Source organism: Lissotriton helveticus, chromosome 12 (genome assembly GCF_964261635.1).
Source record: "Lissotriton helveticus chromosome 12, aLisHel1.1, whole genome shotgun sequence".
In the NCBI taxonomy this organism is placed as follows: domain Eukaryota; kingdom Metazoa; phylum Chordata; class Amphibia; order Caudata; family Salamandridae; genus Lissotriton; species Lissotriton helveticus.
In genome coordinates, this window is record NC_136073.1 from 646,290,004 (window position 1) to 646,315,679 (window position 25,676).

Consider the following 25,676-nt stretch of genomic DNA (forward strand, 5'->3'; position numbering starts at 1 on the left):
TAGTTCATTGCGAATCTTACCATTACTAATTCAAATTTTGTTAGCTGTGGCTTATTTGCAATGCAAACTTTATCTCAAAACGTTGCTGTAACAAGCTGCAAGTCTGCTACGGAAGCCCATTCATTTGCTAATTATTTTCCACATAAGGTTGCAAGACCATAAAGTGGAGTTTTCAGGATTTTGAATAGTTTCTTGTTTGAAGATGTTACTGTCTCCTGCGCACCCCACTCCTGTACTAAGGTTACGAGTGACCTTGCACCCGCCTTTTAGAGGTTCTTGCATCCACCCAAGTCTGGCCTGGCACTGGTGCATCCCAGCCTGGCACACATTGAGTGATGATCTCGGCACCTCCTTCTAGACCCCAGCTCACTACTGTTTGCAGTCTGTCACTCACCCTCACTTCCCTGGCACTCACCCTTCACACCTCAGGCCTGGCAGTCACTCCTCGCACCTGGCACTTACCCTTCTCCCTCTCTGGCACTCAGCATTGACTCTCTGTGACACTCAACTGTCACCTCCCTGACACTCACCCTCTACCCTCCTGGTACTCATCCTTCCCCTCCCTGGCACATATCCTTCACCTCCCCGACACTCACTCATGTCCCTCCTGGCATTCACTACTCACCCCCTTGGCACTCACCCTTCACCTCCATGGCACTAGCCCTTCATCCCTCTGACCTGGCAGCTACCCTTCACCCCTTGGACTGACCCTTCCCCTTCCTGGCACTCACCCTTAACCCCCTGACTCATACGTCTCACCTCCATGACACTCACCCTTCATCCAACTGACCTGGCACTCAACCATCACCTCCGTGGCACTAGCTCTTCACCCCCCCTGGCCTGGCAGCTACCCCTCACCCCTGGCGTTCATACTTCCCCTTCTCGGCACTCACCCTTCCCCTCCCTGGCACTCACCCTTGACCCTCCTGACTCTTACGTCTCATCTCCCTGGCACTCACTCCTCACCTCTCTGGCACTCACCCTTCACCCCCATGTCCTGACAGTCACCCTTGTCCCTCCTGGCATTCACTCCTCACCTCCCTGCCACTCACCCTTGACCCTCCTGGCACTAGCCCGGTTTCCCCCAAGAACAAAAAATAGCAAGCATTGGCATAGCCACTAGGCCTTTGGGACCTTATAAGTGTTTAGCCACGCAACAGTTGATGTTGTTGCACCAAGGATATTGTCCTGCATAACTAAATACTTAGAAGGTCCCATATGCGAGACCTATTGGCTATGCCAATGCTTGTTCCTCTTGAAAAACTGACTACAAAAGTTTGACAGAATAAACACATTTGTGGGTACTTGGCTGCCAGTCAAAACATTTGTGAAACGTACTCCTCGGATCATAACAATGTTGTTTTGTAGGCTTTGTCTTGTTGTAGTATGTAGCCCAATGCGGTAGGGTTTAACCCCCTCGATGCTTGTGACGGAACCGTTCCGTCATCAGTCACGGCTCAGCTGTGCTGATGACGGAACGGTTCCGTCACGACCGCACCCTGTTCTGGAATGTCCAGCACAGGGGCGGAATCGGCGCCGCACGGAAGCGGTTAAAGTTCAGATGCTATGTAGGAGTGTTGAATGTGGTGAGTAACACTGATGTTTGCTTTATTTTCTTGTGCAATTTGTAACTGAAAATTGACAAAGTGGTTATAAAATATGGAGGAAAATACATAACCCACGATACGTACCAGCACACTAATAGCAGCACTCCTAAACTCCTCACAGAGCAGGAGTCACAGGGTACATATTAGCACTAGTACACTCTCACAAAGTAGCAGTCCTGTGGTGCGTTACTATTCCCAGTAACAGAAACGAGGCAGTCCCTTTTTCTATGATGGCGCGCGGAGTTACCTGCTCAATTACCATACTCACCCGGGCCCATAAACATACACACTTTGAACAGGTAATCCGGCCTTTACCATTTTCCAATCAGGATTTTATTTCACTTTAGGACTTGTACCTATACACATTTGACTTACCAATCCTTGTCACCTGTATTTAAGTCCTAAGGGATCAAGCATGTTCAAATAACAGGTAGAAAAATAACATTTACCTTCATAAAATAACCACAGACCCGGGAACGTTTTGAACACTTTATCTATGTAAATAAATATTTGCACGAGTCCATAAAAGCTTAATAAGAGAGTTTTCAAACAAGAATATAATAATCAATGTGAGGAACTGTAGAAATATTGTGAGATTTCTATTAGACATTGATACTTGGGATGGGTGAGAAAGGGAAACAATACAATGACATACCCACACAGATTTATATTTTTATAGAATGGTGTGAAGACCAACCCTGGCCACGAGCTAGGATAAAGAACAGGACTCCCGATAGTTTAGGTGCCAACGGGACAGGACAGGTGTAGATCAGGATAAGACCGGTGCAGACCAATGCGGATCAGGACAGGACAGATGCAGATCAGGACAGATGCAGGTCAGGACAGGTACCCTCAGCTAAGTGCAACGCCAGCGTCACACCCCTCTCTGCGGCTAACCGTCGAACCCCGATTGGGTTATCGATTCTCCTCCCTCAGTAATTTATCGATTCTTCTGACAGAGTGCTCCACCAGCACCTCTGCTCCCGATTCTTCTGACAGAGTGCTCCGTCAGCACCTCTGCTCTCGATCTCCTATAGAAGGCGTTGGGTCAGTGACAGGTCAGCTACTCGGACAAGGCAGACAATCTAACTAGCTACGCCTACCTTAGTTATACCATTTTCCAGGGAAAGGCCTCACCCACCAGTGTTGCAAATTCGTGTATTCCCTTGATTTGATTGGTCAAAAGGCGAGGAGAGGTCATCACACCATACTAGTATGAGATAATTTTCATTCAATAATTTAGATCAATGTTCCCGCCCATAACTTTTATTTTCCCATGCACTTTTATTCCACCCAGCAATAGATGTTTCAATAATGAATACAATGTATTCGATCAGTTCATTTTTGCTTTCTTTTGAGAGGTCATAAGGTAAAGTTCTCACGAACATTGCGGGTAAGTCAGGACTTGGCTGTGATTCAGTGCCAATGCTTCAAAGATTTTGAGTTCCTCTGCGCAGACGCAGCTCTTTTAAGATGGAGTTCGAAATGACGCGTCAGGCCCAAATACGAGCTAGCATCAAAGTCCAAGAGAAACAAATTAGAAAAAGGAAATACATGAATGCACTGTACACCACTTATCTCTACTCTATTCCCATTACTTTATTTTAACTATAGCATTAATAGTTATGCAGAACGAACAGTATAGTTAGAGCAGCAGCAGGTGCTTTAGTATGTAAAACATGAAGCAGCCATTTTAATTCTAGTCCGCAGCTGCAAAGAAATTCTCCCCAAGCATAGATACGTCACACCACGTGAGGGTGGCAGACACATGTGCAGAAAGCTTCCCGTGTTTTCGGCGGCCATTTTAATGCATTCAGGTTACTGTTAGTAAAAGCACATTGTCAAGCTTCCCCTAGATACTAGAAATGTAGTGTGGTGCAATTATTAGTAAGACGAAACATTTTGATTAGTTCATTATATGTTATTTCAAGAGGGCTGAAAACAAGCAAGTCTCTTTATGTACGAAACCTTGCGCCATCACCTTGGGGATGAAGGGTGAGCAATGTGACCTGGTCATGCGCTCCAGGGCAAGCTCAGTGGCCTTGTCATTCGATCTGCAGACTTAACCCATCAGTATTGCTTATTATAGTGAAAAGTCTGAGTGGGATTTTATTACATTTAAGTGTTGTGCAGGTTTGTATAATAAATATTGCCATTCAGAGGAATTCACTACTTGCCCGGTACTAGATGCCTTAGCTGGAAAGACATCGCTAGTGTAACATAATGCTTAGACCTCCCTGCATCAGAACGCTTTGTACCTGGCAATGCCGTAGGCAGCAGAAGGAGAGTTGGAAAGGATGGATTCTAGCAAGCAGGGAGCAAGTCTTAGCTGACCTTTTTTTGTCCTCTCTGAGGAGAGATGTCAGCTTAGATTTTGGAACAATTTTACTGTTAAAGGGTTTACTGGTATCCTCTGTTACACCACATCTCTGTCCTTTAAGTCTCATCTAGAACTGTGTGTGCATCTTTGCTCATGTACACATTTGCTGTCCCCATAGCCCAGTACTCTACATGTCGTTCTTGTATTCTGGTGTCCACCCTGTCAGGTGCTCACGTGTTTTACATTATCTCAGGCATTTTTGTCCGCATTCCTTCACAGGGACTATCTCTTATCAATCCATTTCTGGTCCTAGTCATTCTAATAAGGCACCTGTGCACAATCTACATCAAGTCGTTGAGGTATTCTCATTCCCTTCCAGTACTTCGGCCTCCTTTTGGGCACCGTCCACCCTCAGAAGCCTTCCTTTGTCTCAGGGTCTTTTGTTCATCATTTCCTTTTATCCAATCACAAAACCTTCTCAGCTACCCTCAGTAGACCTCCTGCTCCCTATTTTTCTTGGCAACTCCATTCTGGTATTGCTATGTTATGTATCTTCCATCTTCTATACTGACATTCCGTCTAGGATCCTTCATTCGTCTTCCTTGCCCGACTTGTGCTTCTGTCTGCACTCGCCACTATATAGAATGCTAGTGTCTAGCAAAATATTTGAAATGACAAACCCCACCGATTGTGCCAGTACACGCACTGCACTCGCTTTCATGGTCACTCTGCCTTGGGTGCAGCTCAGAAACCATTCATTGTCACTCACAGAAGAAAAATAGCAGAACCACAATTGGTTGTCATGCACCCGTTTTTGTTAGGGGATGTGCCATTAGATGAAAAATCCTTTAGACATGCGAGTAAACACCATGCATTTCTAAAGTGCTGGATCTCTCAGTGCTTGCTACCTTTTGTTAGACAGTGCATTGTTTGCTGAATAGGTGTACTAAGGCCCACATTTAAGACTGCAGACCAACATCGTGCTGTATTAATTATAACCAATTATGGGGAGCAGAGAAGTACAGCCATTCCACATCAAGGATGTATTCCATTTCTGAATTGGATAACTTTTTCTCTCCTCTTACCTTATTTCATTAAGAGGAATTAAACTTTCTTTATTTTATCTTATAGGCTACGGCTATGTCTGTGGATTGCCGTGGATACCACGCTGTGCTCTCTGGGTGAGTATTACTGTTTTACTATTTGAAGGTCCTTGTAGCTTTAAAGGATGTTGCAAATGGTGTAGATTGGAATCAGAGACAGAAGAACCTGGATGAGGGAGAATTGTCCTTCTTTATTTTACCCTCTTTTGCATGTACCCCAAAACAAATGTATTTTATGAATGCTTACTCCTAGTCTCAGGACTCTTCTGATTCGTCATGGCTCAATCTGTACCTAACTGCATCACATGTAGATGCCACATATTAAGAAAAAAAGAAAAAAATTACAGTAGACTCCACATTGTTTATTGTGCATACAGTATAGCTTGTACAGCGTATCTTTTTTGATACATGTTTTGTTAGTGAGAATTATATTACAGATTTCATATTTCGATTTACAGTTTTTGAGGGTGAATTCCTGTTATAGTGACTTTCCGAATTCCGCTCACATTTAGACTTAGCTTAGCCCTAACTACCTCATCCCCAACCTGCCGGCTGGACATCAGCCCCCAGAGATCAACGCGGCAGGAGGCGCAGACTACCTTTTCCCGCGCCTGGAGGCGCATATAACATCGCAGGGCTCCCGCTGTGCGCGGACTTGCATGGGCGAAGCCTGGGCCAAGGGTGGCCCTGTCCACGCCCGGAGGAGGCCGGGCTGGGCCCCCACTCTGACATTTGACATAAGCTTCATGGTAAAAAAGAACGTCACTAGTTTAGGGAGAAAGAAAGCAGCACAAACACTGGCAGAAGAGGTAGATTTCACTTGTCTGAGTAGCTTTTTAGCAAAGGCTTCATCCGTGATTGCCTTAGAAATTGACCGAGCAGAGAAGAGACTGTCATTGGGTACTGATAGCGTATTAAATAAAGATATACCATTTAGTTTGACCGGTGAGAGTCAGGTACTAACCTTGCTGGGGAAAAACATGAGTGTGACAAGCCCTTCTTTCCCACCTCCCTCCACTGCAAGCACTTGTACTCCACAATTAGAGGCACTAATTTGAAAGGATGTGGTACTGGTGCAAAAGACAAAATGGGGCCCCTCGAAAAACCCATTGATAAGTATCTCAAAGAGACCACGAAAAAGTCAAATCATATAAGTGTAGCAGGTGGTTACATGGAAAAAACTCAACAAGAGATAGTTGCCCCATGTATGGCCCCAAATATGGATGTGCTTCTGGAAAAATTAAAGGAACTTTTAGCTCCTATAACCCGGCGATTTTAGATTTAATTCAAAAAGCAATAAAGGAATTACCAACATTAAGATGTATGCCATTGGGAGAGGGTGCGACTATGGAAAACGGTCCAGGGCAGTCGCAAAATCATGCAGAATGTGCTAGTAGTAAAAAAATTCATGAAGCAACCCACCAAACTCATAGCGTGCCCTAAGAAACCTGAGTGCCTACTTGGGGCAACGTTGTTCGTCCTATCCGGTCCCATCTGTGACTCAAAATCAAGGACCAGAGACAGTGCCTTTTTCTCATTCGGACCAAAGGGCTATAGCTCAGGAGACTTTAGCTATTAGGGGGGAGGCCCCTAACCTTTTACAAAGGTTGGACGAATGGACAAGGCTTGACCTCCCCCCAGCTGCTTGTCCATATGTAGTCATTCTGGCAAACATCCCAGCCCTAAGAAAAGACCAAACAGAAACCACTATCCCACTAATCAATAAGGGACGTCATTGGAATAATAAACCGCTAATGGCCTGGCCGAGGATTATTGAAATATCTTAATGGCGCTTAGAGTACCTTGGCTTGGGAAGCAATCGAAATCTATTGCAGGGGACTGAGTGGTTCTAACTTTGCAATCTCCGCTATGGCTAAAACGTTATTACAATTGTTACCCTATAATCCCTCAGAATGTACACAAATATTTGCTTTACCCTTTGGTCTCTTTTATAAACCACCATTGCACCACCCAGGCATAACTGGAAATAGGGCCAAAGACTCCATCTTCAACAGAGCGGGGCGTCAGTCACACTCACACGACAGTGGAAAAATTACCCCTTTACTACCTACTTCAAATCATTTTATGGCAGTGACGGATATTGAGGCTTGTGATTGACTGTGTAATAGGGAGGAAGCTCAGAATTTAGCGGGGTTTGCATCCTGGGAAAGCATTGTTGTTAAAGTTTCTCCCCCAAAGGATATGGATACCTTCACAGCAATTACATGGAACATTGCAGGATTGGGACAGAAACTGTCGAACCCCGATTGATTGAATTACATTTGCACCTTCGACCTAATATGCCTGCAAGAGAACTGGGCTGGGGGTCCTGTTAGCCAGACACTCCAGGATTTCGCGATTTCACTTTTCCCCGCGAAATCGGCACTTTTGTAAAAATGCAGCGATTTTTACAAAAATGCCAGTGAAATCGGCACTTTTGTGAAAATGCAGCGATTTTTACATAAGTGCCCGGGAAAATTATATAGGTGGGGAGTGTGGCCTCATTTGCAGATTATGACCTTTGGAGACCGGCCCCAGTCTTTCACTGCAAACGAGTTTCAAACATGCTGAAACATTGATATGCGGGAGTAGAAATAAAACTGTTAAAATGTGCTTAGGAATGCGCCATTGTTCAGGCTTTTTTGGAGTTGTGCCTGCAGCCCTCCTTTGCCAGAGTCTGCTTCCTGGGCCTACTCTGCACGCACGGTGGAAGGCTGATTAGGACAGGTTTTCATCTTTTGTGCATTTTGCTGTGTAGTTTTACGGTTTCTCTTAATTGCCCAGTGATTCAGTCAGTGGCGAGCATGCCCCCTGTAATTAAACATCCTTGTGTTGCACTGCAGAAAGTAGCGCCTGGGAGCTTTCTGCAGTCTGCACCTGACAATCACACGGCCTGGGAAGAAGGGGGCGCAAAAGGGTGGCATGGATATACCTGCTATAAAGCATCACAGTGGGGTGGGCAGCATTGACAGAGTGGTTAGTGCCCTTCTATTTACGGTGCTTTTCAGAAGTTGAAAGATCTTCTTGGAGTTTCTTGTTTCTCAAATGGGTGTACTTGATGGTATTTATGTTTCCTTCGTTTTCATTGCTTGATTTCGTTGCTTGATTTTGCAACTAAGAAAGTGTCACTCGTAGTCGTTGAAATGTCAATGAAATTATGAAAATGTCACACATCGCAATCTAAAACCTTGACAGCTATGTGTGGGTCAGTTTGGGGAGGATGAGGCAGGGAGTAAATGGTGGGCCTTAATGGAAAGGTAGTCATGGCGCCCCAAATCTGTGCCAAATCCAGGCTGATATGTGGTGCATGCCTTGTATTTCCACTTCGCGTGACCTTCCCAGTGGCCATGGTTAAGCCAGGTCCTCATAGTCACAGGTTCAAATCCCGGTGGGTCCACTCAGCCTTTCATCTTTCTGAGGTCAAAAAAATTAAACCACAGAGTTGGGTAACAATAAATTTCTTTTATTCAGCATCAAGATGCCCTTGGGTGAACGTTTGCTTTACAAATACTTATGCTATGTTACTGGTGGAATCTCCTCAGCGTTGGATGTTACTCAACAGAGTATCTGCACCCCCATGGGAGGAGCCACTTTGGTGATAAAACATTAAGGCCGAAACCTACCAAAGTATTTCTTCCCATGGTGGATGCTGCAACTTTGGTGGACAACCCTCCTGTGCACTGCTGGTTAATCCTTCATAAGGTGAATTTTCAACAGCTGTTTTGTCAGAGTGAGTAAGTCTGCCAGTATGGGGGTGGAAAATCTGCCAGCCCAAGTCAAAAGGCGGCTGTTTGTTGTGCAATTAAAAACAAGATACAGGGTTTTACTGTCATTTCAGTAATCCCATTTCGGCCACATCCAGTAAGGCGACCCTATGCTTAGCCGCCGCCTCTCCGTGTAGGACAGAATAAACCTTTCTAATTCAGAAGTTGCTTTAATATGTGAAAGTATGGGTTGTCTCAATGCATCAAGATATATTTTAAATACAGGCACATTGGACATGGAAGGTGAGGGGGTAACATTGCCAACTAGAGCATGGGCGTCAATTCACTAAAATGCTAGGGGTAGTGGAAGGTACATCAAAGGAAATGACATCACATCAGGGCCTATTTCGAAGTGGAATACTCTGCTAAACAGTTTCCATCGGTTTAAAGCTGAAAATGAATGGTTGAGTAAAATAAAGTGCCGCAAAAATGTCACTAAATTTCCATATTTGTGGAGCTAAATATCCATATTTGTGCCGCTAAATTTGCTAATCCATGCTGCTATATCCTGGGGGGTTTGGTTAGCATAGACGGATATAGGTCATACCACACCCCTGCAATTGCCTCAACTGCTTGAAAGGCGAAGGGTGGGATTGCTTAAATGCACCTTATGAATATTGATTTTGTCTTGAATAATGTTCAGTCTTTTGTTTATATGGTTGTATTTATACTGAGTGATTCAGTATATATGTTATTGTATTGTTTGTGATGTTGTTTATGTTTTACCATGGTTGTCTATGCCAGAACAAAAAAAATTGTAATAATAAAATGAAATATTTTTAACTAATTTTGTAGTACACGGAGCCTGGGTTGACATTATCTGACCATGAATAGGACTTGATTTCCGTATAGTCCCAAATTGCTTAGGATTGTTTTTGTTTTTTTTTTTCAATTCATTATGTCTTTATTTCGAATAAGATTCATAAAAGACAACATACATAATATAACATTAAAAAACATCTTAAAACACATCTTAAAATAAGCCCCCAATATATAAAAGAATGTGTCTTAACCGACATACAGTCATTTCATAATAATTAATTCAAAAGGGTTTTCAATTTCTTTGCACGAATCAGCCATGCCCACCCCAAAAATTTGGCTACACAGATCACAGATATATCAATACGTATATCACGTAATTTCAACAGGGCTTCACGATTCCCCCCACAATTCATGGTTTTGCAAATAGGTTTCAACCATTTCAGTCGAGGCGATCGATATGCTGGGCATGCAAAAAACAAATGTCCAATACTCTCCACCTGGTCGGGGCAAAAAAAACATTTATTATTACTAGCCTTCTTTGCCCACTTTGCAGTAAAGGAGTTGATCGGCAAAGTCCCCACCCGAAACTGATGATATAGCTTACGGTCTAGGGTTTTGCAGATCAAGTCCCAATAGGATTCGAGGGACGGTGTTACCTTATGTATTAAAAAAAGTCCCGTTAAGCTATTGTCTGACGAAAGAGAGATCAAAGTAGATTTCTTTGCAGCCCAAAAATGATCTTTAAATTCTTGTTTGGATGGGAACCTAGAGCATTCCGGATGCAACCATAACTCGGGGAGGCCCATTGAATACAAAACTTGTTTTGCTTCCCGGAGCCACGGAATTTTATGAGCACCCCACAACAATATGACCTCGCCCAATTCATGAGCAAAAAGACTAAGCTCTGGGGTCGTCCAAAGGCGACGCCAGAATGCTGCGAGACGATACTGCGCCATCTCATTCAGAGGTCTACAGCCTAGATCTAAAAGCAATGGTTTTATTGGTGATGATTGCGGAAGCCCCACCAAATTCCGCAAAAACCTATTCTGTGCTGTGGTTAGTGCTGACAAATCTTTGTAACCCCATATGTCTGCTCCATACAGGGTTGCAGCATTAGCCTTGGCCTCATAGATTTTGACTGCTGGTATAATGCGTTTGGTCAAGGTTTTTTTTTGTTCCTGCAATAAACATCCTGTAAGGCGAACACATTTTAATTTTAAAACCTCCAACTGGGGGCTCCAAGTAAATTGATGGTCAAGAGTCACGCCCAAATAGGTCATGACCTTGACCTGTTCTATTGGGGCACCGTTTAATGTAACCGAACTTTTAATTGGTTTGTTTTTGTTAAAAACCATAAATTTGGTTTTGTCAACATTGATCTCTAGGTTGTTATTAGTACAAAACTCAGCAAATTTATTCAGGGCTGCCTGTAGCCCGCTCCGGGTTTTAGAAAGGAGCAGGGTGTCGTCGGCGAATATTAACATGGGATATTTCGAACCCCCCAGCATAGGTGCGTCTGTTTGCATATCACTAAAGAATGCAACCACCTGGTTTATGTACAGGAGAAACAGGGTAGGGGCCAACACGCAACTCTGCTGCACCCCTCGTTGGACTGGGAAGCTGCTGGTCACCTGACCCTGTTTCCCCCATCTTACCTGGCCGAAATTATCCTCATGTAGGCGCCTGACTAGCTCTAAAAGTTCAGGTGAGAGACCCATGAGTCTGAGAGCTTCCCATAATTTCGCCCTGGGGACCATGTCGAATGCCGACCTGAGATCGACAAAGGCGGCATAGATAACTCCACCGCCTAGGAAAACCACCTTCCAATACAACATGGTGAGTCGGAACACCTGATCTAGGGTGCTGGTGCCTGATCTAAACCCTGCCTGCATGGGGGAGAGTATGTTGTTATGCTCAATCCACCCCTGTATTCTTTTCAGGGCCATTCTTGATACAACTTTTTGAATTGTGTCGATCAGGCTAATGGGGCGATAGTTTTTCGGAAAGACCGATCCCCTTTCTTATAAACCGGAAGTATCTCAGCACCTTTCCAGGACTGCGGTACCCTTGCACCTGCTGCAATAGAATTTGCTAGAGTTGTGATATATGGAACCCACAGATCAAGATTCAATTTAAAAAGATCCGCTGGTATGGCGTCTAAACCTGGGGCTTTACCAGACTGAATAGAACCAAGGGCATGTACAGTGTCTGAGGTGCTAAAAATAAGCCTATCCCCAGGCGATATTGGTATTATCCCCACTATGGGCTCAATTGCCAGCTCCTGTTCAATATTTATATCTTCAAACTGGGTGGAAAAAAATTCCACCCAATCCGTAGCTGAAACATGATTTACAGGGGTTTGGGAATCCGAATCCCTGCCCCATCTAACTATCTCCCAGAATTTTACTTGGTTAGACGACTCACAGGCTTTGAGAAGATCTAGCCAATACGAGTCGTCCAAGTCCCTCTTAGCTTCCCAAAGGGTCTGTTTATAAGATTGTCTAGCTTTCCTAATGTCAGCTGTTATTCTGGTTTTAACAGCTGCTGTTAATTTACTATGAGCTTCTCTGCAATTTTTATTATACCATCTTTTGTGTGGGTTTACTTTCTGATTTTTAGATGGCCTAGTGAGAAGTTTTTTAAGAGCCGCAAAACATTTCTCATGAAGGTCAACAGTAATAGACTCTACCCCACCATTGGGTGAAGATACAGTCATCCTATTTCTTGTATCTAGGACCAACTTCTCTATTTGACCAATAAGCTCTGAGTCAGCTATGACCCTTGACCATTTGACCCGTCTTCTGTTGTCACACAGGACTAGGTCTGATGTTATACAAGCTGTTTCTACGTGGGAGACACCTAATCCAGGAGCCCTGAGCCCCAGGGAGAGAGGATTATGATCACTCTCTGGCCTGGTCTCTATTTGCATATCAATTACGTGTGACCAGGATTCTATATTGACCAATATATAGTCAATGCGGCTTGTACTAATTCCATCATCAAAGGTTGGTTTCCCTACCTTGTCAGACAGACAACGGCCATTCACTGCCTGTAGCACCCATTCCAAACAGAGCCCCAGCCAGTGGAGGGCAGCCTCCGTTCCCCTAACACCCTTAGTTATAGCTAACGGGGGGATATTCCAGGCGGTGTCTTCATCAATCCCCACATCCTCAGCTAAACTCTGGATAGGTTCGAATGAGCAGTTCAGATCACCAGCTACTAAGACAAGATGATCAGTTATATACTCATTCAGGAAATGTTCCAGGTCATTAAGAATGGGTTGCTTCCTCCCACCCTGACACCCCCGGGCATAGATGTTAATTAAAACAATATCCTTACAATTGACCTTGCTCAGGGAAATACAAAGGAGGTCAACATTGTCCACCAGGATTTCCTTAACGCTAAAGCCTAGGGAGTTTCTAATCCATATAGTAAGACCTCCTGAAGCTCTACCCCTGGGGCCCTGTATAGCTGGTTTATGATAATTTAGGAAGCCTACCCTAAATAGAGGATCGGTTGACCAGGTTTCCTGGAAGACGATGATGTCATGTGTAGTAATGAAGTTTACCCAATCGTCGTTATCCAGGCGACCCCTCAATCCTGCTATATACCATGAGGCCACCTTGATTTCATTAACTGGGCTACTGATGATAATAGACTCTAGTTGTCCCTGAACCCCTGACTCGGCCACCTTGATTTCACTAACCGGGCTACTGATGAAAATAGGCTCTAATTTTCCCTGAACCCCTGTCTCACTCAAAGTGGTAGTATAAACATGGTCCAATGTTATTTTTGGACCTACTTGTGGTATAAAACAATCCACACAGGATACTGGTTGGTTATTCGTTACAGTCGAAATTGATACCACTGACTGTATCGAGGCATCAATCCCCCCGAGTCAGTCAACCTCGTCCAGACAACCAAACATATTCGTAGTCGTAGTAGGGGCCCCTTGCCACCAGGTGTTTTGGTTTTGCCAACCATTCCTGCGCCCCCTCTGTCTAAATTTTTGGACTGTTGACCAGGGCCCCTCTATGTCAAACTGTTGTCGAGGAGGATAGAAAAAGGTGAGGGGTCTAACAACAACAACAACAGAGGAGTCTCCTTCACAAGGGGCCCATGAACAAAGATGCTGCGCTGTATGGGGGTCTGCAAATGACACCACTATACAGTCACCATCGATGGATTTGCGCGTAGGCCCAACCCATGGTACTCTGCGCGCCATTAATACCCGACTTCTTTGATGATTTGGGAGATGTCTATTTGTATTAAGCCAATGTATGACCTTATTTCTTAACGACCAATGATTCTCTTTGATTTGAGGGTCGAGAGTAGGTACACCAGCTAGTACTATGACATAAGAACTAGCCTCGGGTGGTAGGTCAATATACCCACCACGAAAGTTTAAACGGCTAGATTCATAAGATGGTAATTTTTTATTTGCCAATTGATTAGACTGGTGCACGACAGCTTGTGGCCTGGGTTTAGATGGTGCTATATTCTTGGGGGGACAAGCGCTGGGGATAATAGGATTTGAAGTGGTAGCAGCAGTGACATTGACTTTGGTACGGGGTTTTGGTATAGGTTTAAGTACTGGGGGTGTAGGGGCCGGGGATTCTGACTCCTGTACCTGGTGGGTAAGACCCTCACCCTGAGAAAGCCTAGCTTCCATTTGTTTGAGACTAAAGCTAGCCAATGTAACTATGGTCCTATCCATTTCTAACAGGTGGTTTTCCATTCGGGAAAGCCTAAGTTTCAGGGGGGTAAGTAACTGTTTTAGAGTGTCCCAGACAGTTTTAAGGAATTTCTCATCCCCCCTCCTATCCCCCTCCACCACACTCAACCCACCCTCTATTAACCCTTCCTTGCTCCTTTCTGGGAGAGTTACCACCGGGGGATCAAGCACAACACAGTTTAAATCCAAGGCGGTATCATTACCCGGTAAAACAATTTTGGTTTTGGCTATTTCTTCCCCTGCCCCAAATGTGCCCAAAGGTCGTCTACTATTAAAAAACTGAGATCTCGCGATCTTTGCCTTTTTGCGAGCATAAGTAGATCTATATCTAGCGAGGCATTTCTTCTTTTGTAGGGCAACTTTTTTTATCATTTACCACAGTTTTGGGCAAAGCATTTTTAGATGGAAAGCTTATACCGGCCACAAGGATAGGTGGTGTCAGCTCCTCCAAGGGCTTAAAAAGTGGTAATGTAGATTTCAGAGTAGGCTCGGGTAGGGATGTCGCTGGTGGAGGATGGATGTCTGCCGATGTTATTAAGGGGCGGGGACCTGACACGCGCTCAGGGGTTAAAGCTAGAGCAAGGTTACCTAAAGATGATTTCTTGGAGGAAGCTAAGGTAAGGGAGAGTCTTAGCGCTGCTTCTAATTCTAAGGAGACCCTATGCTGCATTTTGCTGATTTCCACATCAATGGCCAGGTTGGTCTTTGTGAGGAAATCATCAAGGGTCCCATTGGTTTTATTAAGGCCCTTAGCAGTTTTGCTGCGACTGCCCCGTGTAGACATAATGGATGTTTAACAGAATACTGTAACACAAGTAAAATTTATCGCAATAGTCACAACCAGGGGGAATGGCCCAGCCCAGACCTCTTAGACCTCGAACGGCCTCAAACGGCCCGCTCTTAGCCCGGTCTTCGCCCCGAGCTGCGTCCCGCGCTGCGGGAGGCATGTGGTAAGATATAGGGGGCGTGGAGGGCGTGGGGCGGGCCAGCAGGGAGAGCGGACCGGAAGGTGGAGATCGGTCTCGCAGGGACTCCTGGTTCCTGGAGTCCCTGCACGCTCGCAGCCCCGCTTGCACCTCACGCCCGGTACCACCCTACAGCTGCAGTTCCTCTGAAATTGCCCCTACGCCTCACAAGGCGATGCGGCACCCGCGGAGCGGGTGCAGCGAGATGTGGGCGTTGAAGGAGAGAAAGCCGCTGGTGTCCTGGTCGGTAAAAGTGCCTCCGTGCAAATTGTACTTGTCCCACAGAGAAGGTGGCGTGGAGCGTTTTTAAATCCTCAGTCAGTAGGGCGGGGGCGGGCCAGCAGGGAGAGCGGACCGGAAGGTGGAGATCGGTCTCGCAGGGACTCCTGGTTCCTGGAGTCCCTGCACGCTCGCAGCCCCGCTTGCACCTCACGCCCGGTACCACCCTACAGCTGCAGTTCCTCTGAAATTGCCCCTACGCCTCACAAGGCGATGCGGCACCCGCAGAGGGGGTGCGGCGAGATGTGGGCGTTGAAGGAGAGAAAGCCGCTGGTGTCCTGGTCGGTAAAAGTGCCTCCGTGCAAATTGTACTTGTCCCACAGAGAAGGTGGCGTGGAGCTTTTTTAAATCCTCAGTCAGTAGGGCGGGGGGCGGGCCAGCAGGGAGAGCGGACCGGAAGGTGGAGATCAGTCTCGCAGGGACTCCTGGTTCCTGGAGTCCCTGCACGCTCGCAGCCGCGCTTGCACCTCACGCCTGGTACCACCCTACAGCTGCAGTTCCTCTGAAATTGCCCCTACGCCTCACAAGGCGATGCGGCACCCGCGGAGCGGGTGCGGCGAGATGTGGGCGTTGAAGGAGAGAAAGCCGCTGGTGTCCTGGTCGGTAAAAGTGCCTCCGTGCAAATTGTACTTGTCCCACAGAGAAGGTGGCGTGGAGCGTTTTTAAATCCTCAGTCAGTAGGGCGGGGGGCGGGCCAGCAGGGAGAGCGGACCGGAAGGTGGAGATCGGTCTCGCAGGGACTCCTGGTTCCTGGAGTCCCTGCACGCTCGCAGCCCCGCTTGCACCTCACGCCCGGTACCACCCTACAGCTGCAGTTCCTCTGAAATTGCCCCTACGCCTCACAAGGCGATGCGGCACCCGCGGAGCGGGTGCGGCGAGATGTTGGCGTTGAAGGAGAGAAAGCCGCTGGTGTCCTGGTCGGTAAAAGTGCCTCCGTGCAAATTGTACTTGTCCCACAGAGAAGGTGGCGTGGAGCGTTTTTAAATCCTCAGTCAGTAGGGCGGGGGGCGGGCCAGCAGGGAGAGTGGACCGGAAGGTGGAGATCGGTCTCGCAGGGACTCCTGGTTCCTGGAGTCCCTGCACGCTCGCAGCCCCGCTTGCACCTCACGCCCGGTACCACCCTACAGCTGCAGTTCCTCTGAAATTGCCCCTACGCCTCACAAGGCGATGCGGCACCCGCGGAGCGGGTGCGGCGAGATGTGGGCGTTGAAGGAGAGAAAGCCGCTGGTGTCCTGGTCGGTAAAAGTGCCTCCGTGCAAATTGTACTTAGGATTGTTATTTCAGTAAGAAGGGTGGGTTTGCGACGTTTTTAAAGAACAACCTGAGATTTGAAGTTTTATCCTTTTATAATGAATGTCAGTATTTTAATATGTTACTTCTTAAAGGTCCCGAAGGCATCTCTATGTTATTGATCAATTTTTATAATAATTTTTTGGGGAATGAAATGTACAAAGGTGTTGCAATAGTGGAGGAAAACATGAATAGGATAATTGGCTTAAGTAAGAAAGATCCGATGGTGCTCTGGATAGGAGATTTTAATGTACATCCTGTCCCTTTGCATTAACCCCAATCTGTGGTTTCCTAGATGAGGACGGAGGCCCAAATATTCACTACACTCATAATCCCTATGGGAATGCCCTGAACAAACGTATTTTTATAAAAGATTTGGAGGTCATGAACCCTCGATCGGAATCCACCGGTCTCCAGCTAGAAACTTTTTGCTCCTCCTCACATAGTTCCTCAATAGATTTTTTAATTGTTTCAGCTAAACTGGGAGGAACTTTTAACAATAGGAAAGCTGAATTTTTGGGTTTTAGCGACCATGCAGCTTTAACCTGGCAAATGAACTGGCCAGGTATTTATGGCCTTACCTTTCCACATATAAAACCCACCTTAGCAAGAAATAATGAGATAACACTTAAGTGGGGGTCATTGATAAGAGTGTTCTTAGTCCTCAGGTAGTTACAAATAGAAACAATGAAATAGGGGTATGTCTTGACCCAAATCAGGACTCAGAGTCTACTAATGAGGCCTTCAAAACCATTTTGCGGGAGGTGAAAAATAATTTCTTTAAGAGTTGTGTAACACATAAATCTAAGGGACCGAAATGGTTCGATCATGATTGCACTAAAGCACTTTCTGACCTACACCGATCACTTAAATCTGTACCAAAAAAAAACCCTACTTGTGAAACAAGCCCGCTTAATTTACGCTACGGCGCGGAAGAAGACTAAAGACACCAAAAGAAAAAGCCTGGGAAAAATTACTTGTAGCATCTATCACAAATAATGCAAGGAATTTTTGGTCCACGACCAATGCTCCATTTTTAAAAGCAAACTCAGATACTAACTTGGACACGCACGTGGATGAGGACTCATGGGTGGCGCATTTTAGCAAAATGTTTAACGCTCCACGAGTAAGTCCCGGGTTAATGGAAGAAGAGCGTGTTTCACCTTCTAGTATCACTCTTAATTTTGATAATGTGGAGATCCGTGTAGCACTGGCACAATGTACCATTAATAAGGCACTTGGTGTAGATGGTGCCCCGATGGATTTCCTTACAGACTGCCCTGACCTTTGAGGCCCCTTGCTTACTAACACTTTTAATGCTTTAGCAAAAGAGGGACCTCTTGCCTCCTGGCATAAAGCCATTTTAGTAGCAATTTTTAAAATGGAGATAAGCAAGACTCTAGAAACTATAGACCAATTTCTCTCCTTGATAGCATGGCAAAACTTATGGGCAGAGTGCTATTAAATAGATTGGAGACATGGGCACTGACAAATAACATCTTGATCCCGGCACAGTACGGTTTCAGAAAAAGTAGAGGTATGCAAGATCAATGTCTGAATTTGAGCTTGCTTATAGCAAAGTACACCCATGCTAAGCATGGTAATTTATATCTGGCCATGGACCTTAGTGCAGCTTTTGATTGCGTATCTCACCCACAGTTATGGAGGATTATGAGGGAAATGGGGGTAGACCAGGCAGTGATTACCTTCATAAGACAATTGTATACGAGAGCCAAAGCATCTGTAAGGTACGGGTTACAGGGAGAGTGCACCAGATGGTTTCCAGTTACTAGAGGAGTTTGTTGAGGGTGCGTCCTCGCCCCTTTTGTGTTCCTTTTGTATACAAATGGGGTGGAGTCTAAATTGCTAGAATCATCCATAGATGTGCCCAGAATAAAGAAGTTGCGCATCCCAATTCTATTCTATGCAGACGATGCAGTTTTAATTGCGCGAACAGGAAGGTCCCTTCAGAAATTATTAAACACCTATGTAGATTTTATGAAAGGTTTGGATCTCCATTCAAATGAAGTCATTTATTTTCATCGCAGGTCAAAAGTTAAGTAAGCCACCGCCCTTTTTAGGTCGAGCGACCTATCTCAATGCGCATGCGCATTGAGCGGGAGCCAGATATATAGGGGCTTATCGAGAGTTTACCTAACTGGCGATTCCACTGGCGATTTGATGCTGTCCCCGTGCGCTTTTAGGTCAATGCGCAAGCGCATTGACCTAAAATGCGCATGCACATCATCAAATCGCCAGTCAATCACCAGCAGCACTCCTCCCACACCTTTGAAGTGAAGCTTAGCTTCACTTCAAAGGCCCCTGCTGCTTCACACCCTCATGCCGCTCTTCCCGCTCCGCCCCCTCCGCTGCCCGCCGTGTCGCATTTCTCCTCCCCCCTCCCCACAGCAATGCCCTCCGCCGGCCGTACTTTTACTTTGACGGCCGCAGGCCGTCTCTCATGTTTCTCCTCCCCCCTCCTCTTTCTCTAGACTCTCTCTCATCCTCACATTTCCTCTTACTGTCCCTCACGCACTCTTTCTTTGTCACCCCTCATTCTCTCGACGTCTGTGTGTTCCCCTCTCCTCTTCCCGCATCTTCGCTCTCAACTCTCTTTCGCACACACACCACAATTATCTTTCTTTTTCCTGTGACCCTCGCTTCCTCTCCTGGGTCCTTTCTGTGCCTCTCCGTCTATTACTCGTTGTCCCTTCCGTTGTCACCCACACTGTCTCTTCACCTCTCTCTCCCACACCGCTCTCATTGATCAACTAACTCTCGTCTCTATTGCTCTCCTACCCTAAACAGTCCCCTTCCACTCACTCCCTCGCTTTCCTGCCCTCACCGCCGCCTTACCTCTCGATGTTGCGTGTTCGAGATAGACTAGAGGAACATTAAAATAATTCTACAATAATTTGTAAAAATAAAAAATAACTATAAAAGTGAAATGCGAACAAACTCAAAAGTAAAAACAAGCATTTGCAATGCAATAGGTCTCGCAGTTGTGAGAGTTTGAGCTATTGGCATTTTAAATGCCAGTGCCTTTTATTTATGTATTGGTTTTTAAAACATAAATAAAAGGCATTGTCATTTACAATGCCAATATCCTAAACTCTCGCAAATGCGAGACCTATTGCATTGCAAATGCTTGTTTATCTCAAGTCGTAAAGTGGTACAGGCAGAGTCATTTCCAAATCTAGGGTTAACTTATGAATATTGGGCATTATGGAGGAATATGGTAGAGAATCGTGGGACCATGCTTGAAAAAAAGTACAAACGCTATACGTTCATTCTCAAAAAAGCTGGGAACAAGAAACCCTGATATTTTAAGAAAGGTTTATGGGGGAAAATTCTGTGCAGCAGCTGCGTACGGTGCAGGAGTATGGGCCCATGTTAATGCAAAGGGGATACAAATAAAAGAGGATTTGTTCTCGAAATCGATGATGTGCCTCCCTATTAGCCGTTCCAACTTTAAATTACATGAAGAGCCAAGTATCCCCTATATTACGGATCTGATAAACGTTGCACCGATTCTTCTATGGCACTCAATATGGTGCAGAGACACTGTGTCACTTACCCAACAAATAATACAGGATTTCTTGTCCCTTGAACATAAAGAGAACATCCAATGGTTAATGTATGTGAAAGACACCTTACATACCCTAGACTTAGGGAGTTTATTTGCTTTCCCATAAAAATGTGGTTCCGTCTAGAAAAAAGCTTTAAAGACCCGTTTTATAATCGCTGCCTATGAGAGAAGAAGAGAAGTATACCGTAATAAATCGACCGTCCGGGAATATTTTGAAGGCCCTTTGCAGGTTGAGGGGATACCCTCCTATTTGGAATTTGTAACAACACCACGGCACAGATTTATCTTGTTAAGGTTTCGTCTTAATTATATTTCTTGCATGTTGGACCACCCTGCTGGTATTTTCTCCACAAATTATCTTCCTTGTTGCCCATGTGATGATTCCTCACGACAGACTGATTTGCATGTTTTCTTTTTCTGCAAATTATATTGTAATCAATGGAGAAGGTTCTTAATCCCACTTTTACGTGAGCATAATTTTAGGCAATGTCGCCCGGCCCTTTATTTTTTACGTGTGCTGCCTGATCCCTTAACCTGTTACAGTGTTGTTTCCTGTTTAGGTCGAGCCTAGCGCAGCGTGCATGCGCTGCTATAGGAGAAGGCCTCTGGGAATCACTTCAGACTTTCTGCAAACTTGTGCGTGTGGTATAGGATTTTCCACACATGCTATTGGCCTTTGCGTGTGGCTTTCAAAAATGAACGTATTAGCAAAAGACAGAGGCTCCTGTGGACATTTAATGAAGTAATCTCAATGTACATGAGCACAATGTCAATATATTGGGTTATAGTGATATTGGAGAGAGAAGGAAGCAAATATACCTCTGATTTGTTTTTGAATCAAAAATATTGATATAATCCTTGAAATGAAATACTGTTACAAAGTAATACATTTGAACATATAGTTGAGTGAAAGGTGTCCCATTGAAAAACGGAACCTATTAAATTAGTGACATATATGTGAGATATATACACGGTTTCCAATGCTTCATATAAATGACCATTTACATATCTATGTACAGTATATAGCACTAGATACAGAGATCAGTGCTGGTGAACAATGGTTCGTTCATGCACCTTGTCGACGGCGTTTCGACCCTGTGTGCAGTGTAGGGTCTCTTCAGGACCTATGATCACAGGGACACCCGAAGTGTAATGGACCGGCTCATGTGGAGGGTGTGGCATCGTGCCAAGGATAAGAAAGGGATACTCACATAGGTCTCAGACGGGAGCCCAAGTGTGAGGTAGGTGGTGAGCAGGCTATTACGTGAATGCACACAATGTAAGGAACCACGTGTGTGGAAGATGGCACGATCAAAGCGCTGTCAAGACGGGTCGAGTTCCGATTCTGAGCGCATGCATGGAAGCAGGCTACTTCCTTCTGGCGTCAATCACGACGAGGCCATACGTTTTTCATATGGAGGGTGAGAATATTCTCACTTTGGTGTCTCTTATTGAGAATGAATCAACTGCAGCCTGTGGCAATCCTTCCAAGTAGCAGGACAGCGTGTTTCTGTCTGCTCAGGTAGGATGAAAATGAAAGCAAGCAATTGGCCAAAGGCAGGGCATGTCCCACCGTTTCTAAAAATGTTTACTCCCACAGAGCTTAGCTGTCGAAAGCGAGCAGCGTGCCATCTGTTGTGGATCATGTTTCATTTCAAGACCTCGCAGCTTTCCTTACAAGGCACGTCCCCTCCACCCTGGCCAAGGGACAGACCCCACCACCACAAGAGTGCACGCTTTTTTTTCCAGCACTCCCATTTCATCTATGTCAGCACTCTCTTCCTGCACTGTTATCTTTGTATTAGTATGTTATTGTCAAGACATTTGCTGTACTCTGTAGTTGGCCTCTAGTCGCCTCTTTTTCGGTACCATCCTAAAAAACTGACCGCACCTTTTAACAAAAGCGTTTTTTCATCACCGTGGTGCGCGCTTCCTTTCACACCTCTGCGCAGCTGTGGTACGTGCTACCTTTGACATCTCTGCATAGTGCACAGCTGTGGTGGTGTTTCCTTTCCCCATATTGCTTTTGGTGCTCGCTCGATCCAGGGGTGTAACACAGGCCCTTGCTGGGGGCTTAATTTGAGCCGGTGTCTGCCGGTGCCCACATGGGCACTTCATTATTAGCACTTGCTTTTTGTGTGTGCTTGCTGGCAGCGGCTGCTAAATAATGCCTCTGCTTAGCTGTGGTGCGTGCTACCTTTCACATCTCTACGCAGTGTACAGCTGTAGTGTGTGCTTCCTTTCCCCCCATTGCACAGTACACAGCTTAAAAATTGACTGCACCTTTTAACATTCACGGCTCCCACTACGCCAGAGGCGGACGACGTCTGAGACGGGACCGAGGACCCTCTTGCCTGGCAATGTTACTCCCACGCAAGATTGGGTGGACGAACTGGAAGACTCGGGCCAACTCGATGTTTCTTCTGACCCGGGGTTTGCCTCTCCTCCGCCTACTATGAAGGAGGGTGCTTCCTACACCATGGTGCTCTGTCGGGCTGCGGAGGCTCTCAATCTCGACCTCCCTACAGTGGCCCTCAAAAGCAACCTCCTTACAGAGGTTCTCCAGGCGGCATCTGCATCGTCTGAGCCGCTGCCCCCTTTCAATGAGGCCCTTACCGAAGTCCTCTTGGGCACTTGGTTGCGGCCGGCCACGGGGGCGCTGGTGGATAAAAAGCGCCTGGTGATCCCGCCTTCCTGACCTCTCACCCTACACATGAGAGCCTGGTCATTCAGGCCTCGATGTCGCAGAGTGCCTTTCCCATGGCTCCGCCGGATAAGGACTCTACAAGGCCGGAAACATTTGGTAAGAGGTTGTTCTCTTCGGCCAGCTTAGGGCTGCGGTCGGTTAATACCGCCTGCTTGTTGGGCCGTTACTCCCACGCAATGTGGGATTCCGTTGCTCAGGTCTCGCCTCAGTGTTCTGAGGAGGTCCAGGCTGTCCTTTCCCATGAGATTGCTGGTAAGGATGCGGCTAAGTTTGCCATCAGGTGTGGTTTGGACACCGCTGATTACTTGGGCAGGACAATTTCCACAACTGTGGCATTGCGGCACCACGCCTGGTTGCGTTCGACTAGGTTCTCGCCCGATGTCCAGGGCTCGCTCATGGACATGCCCTTTATGGCTCTCTTTCCTCTTTGGCGATAAGGCTGACCGTGCACTGGAGTGCTTTAAGGACCCACAGGACACTGCCAAGTCCTTGGGTCTTTATACAAAGAACCCTGCCACTCCTGGGTTTCGTTCCTTTCGTGGCCACGGCAGAGGCACCCAGGCACGCTTCTCCAACAAACCTGTGCAGAAGCAGCCTCAGCGCGGCCGTGGCTTCCGCAGGGGCGGGTTTGGAAACCAGCGAGCGGGTCAGTCCACCTCTACCTCGCTGTTTCCACCTCCAAGCCTTCCTAATCCGAGTTTCAGGGAGCACCCCACACCGGTGGATGGCAGGGTCCGCAACCACCTCCACCACTGGCGCAAAATCACATCGGACAGATGGGTGCTGCAGATCGTCTGCAAGGGTTATTTCCTCCCCTTTCAATCTTCGCCGCCAGCCATGCCGCCTCGGTGCCACCGCATGTCAGGGGATCATTTAGTTTTCTCCGACAGGCGGTCATGGCCCTCTTGGCCAAGGGTGCCGTTGAGCTCGTTCCTGTGCAGGAAGTAGGGAGAGGCTGTTACTCCCACTACTTTCCGGTCCCCAAGAAGGACAAGGGGGTTTGCGCCTCTTCTTGGACCGCCGGGACGTCAACCGCTTCCTCCGGAAGGAGAAATTCAAAATACTCTGGTTCAGGTCCTGGCCGCCCTCGACCCTGGAGACTGGATGGTAGTGTTGGACTTGCAGGACGCTTATTTTCACATCCTCGTCCTGCCGGCCCACCGGCGTTACCTGCGGTTTATGGTGGTCCAGGAGCATTTTCAGTTTGCCGTGCTCCCCTTCGACCTTACCAGCGCCCCTCGGGTGTTAACAAAGGTGATGGCGGTGGTCGCAGCTCATCTGTGCAGGTCGGGGTGTCAGTCTTCCCCAACCTCGATGACTGGTTGTTGAAGGCGGGCTCGCCCCAGGCAGTCGTCAACCACCTCCAGACTACGGCCGACCTCCTGCGCTTGCTGGGGTTCTCCATTAATGTGCCGAAGTCGCACCTGAGTCCCTCTCAGAAGCTCCCCTTCATCGGAGTGGTTCTGGATTCGGCGTTGTTTCGGGTTTATCCTCCCGAGCAACGAGTCTGAGATATTCAGGCTATGATTCCTATCTTTCAGCCACCATCCTGGGTTTCGGTCAGGATGACCCTCCAGCTTCTGGGCCGGATGGCCTCCTGCATCTTCTGGTGACCCATGCCAGATGGCATATGCAGGCTCTGCAGTGGGACCTGAAGTTCCAGTGGGTGCAACATCAGGGCTACCTGTCCGACCACGTTCAGATCTCGGAGAGCACTGCACGACAATTGCAGGGGTGGCTCACGAATCGCGATTGGGTCGATGGCAGATCCCTCTCCCTTCCCCAACCGGAGCACACAGTGGTGATGGATGCGTCCCTCCTGGGATGGGGAGGCCACTTTGGAGAGGCGGAGATCAGAGGCCTCTGGTCTCCGGCGGAGTCCCGGCTCCATATCAACCTACTGGAGCTGCGGGCGATCCGACTTGCACTGAAGGCATGCCTTCCCTTTGTCCGGGGATGTGTAGTGCAGGTGTTGACGGACAACACCACCGCCATGTGGTATTGCAACAAGCAGGGCGGAGTGGGGTCCTGGACCCTATGTCAGGAGGCTCTGCGCCTCTGGACATGGCTGGAACATCCAGGCATTACCTTGGTGGTTCAACACCTGGCAGGTTCTCTGAACACCAGGGCGGACAAACTCAGCCGTTGGTGCATGATGGATCATGAATTGCGTCTGAACTCTGACGTGGTGCAAGGTCTTTTTCTGCAGTGGGATGAGCCCTGGTTAGATCTATTCACCACCGACGAGAACGCGCAATGTCATCAGTTCTGCGCGTTGGAATTTCCAAGGCGACACTCGCTCGGAGACGCTTTTCGTCTCGAGTGGAGCGGCGGTCTGTTGTACGCCTTTCCGCCTGTACCACTTCTGCCCAGAGTGCTGAAGCAGATCAGGCGCGACCAGACCCAAGTCATTCTTGTGGCTCCGGAATGGGCTCTAGGAGTATGGTATCCAGAGCTACTCAATATGAGCATCGATCCCACGATCCGTCTGCCTCATCGGATCTTCTGTCACAGCATCAGGGGACAACCCTCAACCTGAACCTGTCCAGCCTCCA

At 46.9% G+C, this 25,676-nt stretch overlaps 1 protein-coding gene across 1 annotated transcript in view; it reads left to right on the forward strand.

Moving 5' to 3' along the window:
• Positions 1–25,676, forward strand: part of WDR59 (WD repeat domain 59) — an 885,758-nt gene that overhangs the window by 24,687 nt on the left and 835,395 nt on the right. Inside the window, exon 2 of the mRNA XM_078670030.1 lies at positions 5,059–5,108. Coding sequence (XP_078526156.1) covers positions 5,059–5,108 — 50 coding nt within the window. The remainder of the gene's footprint in view (positions 1–5,058; positions 5,109–25,676) is intronic.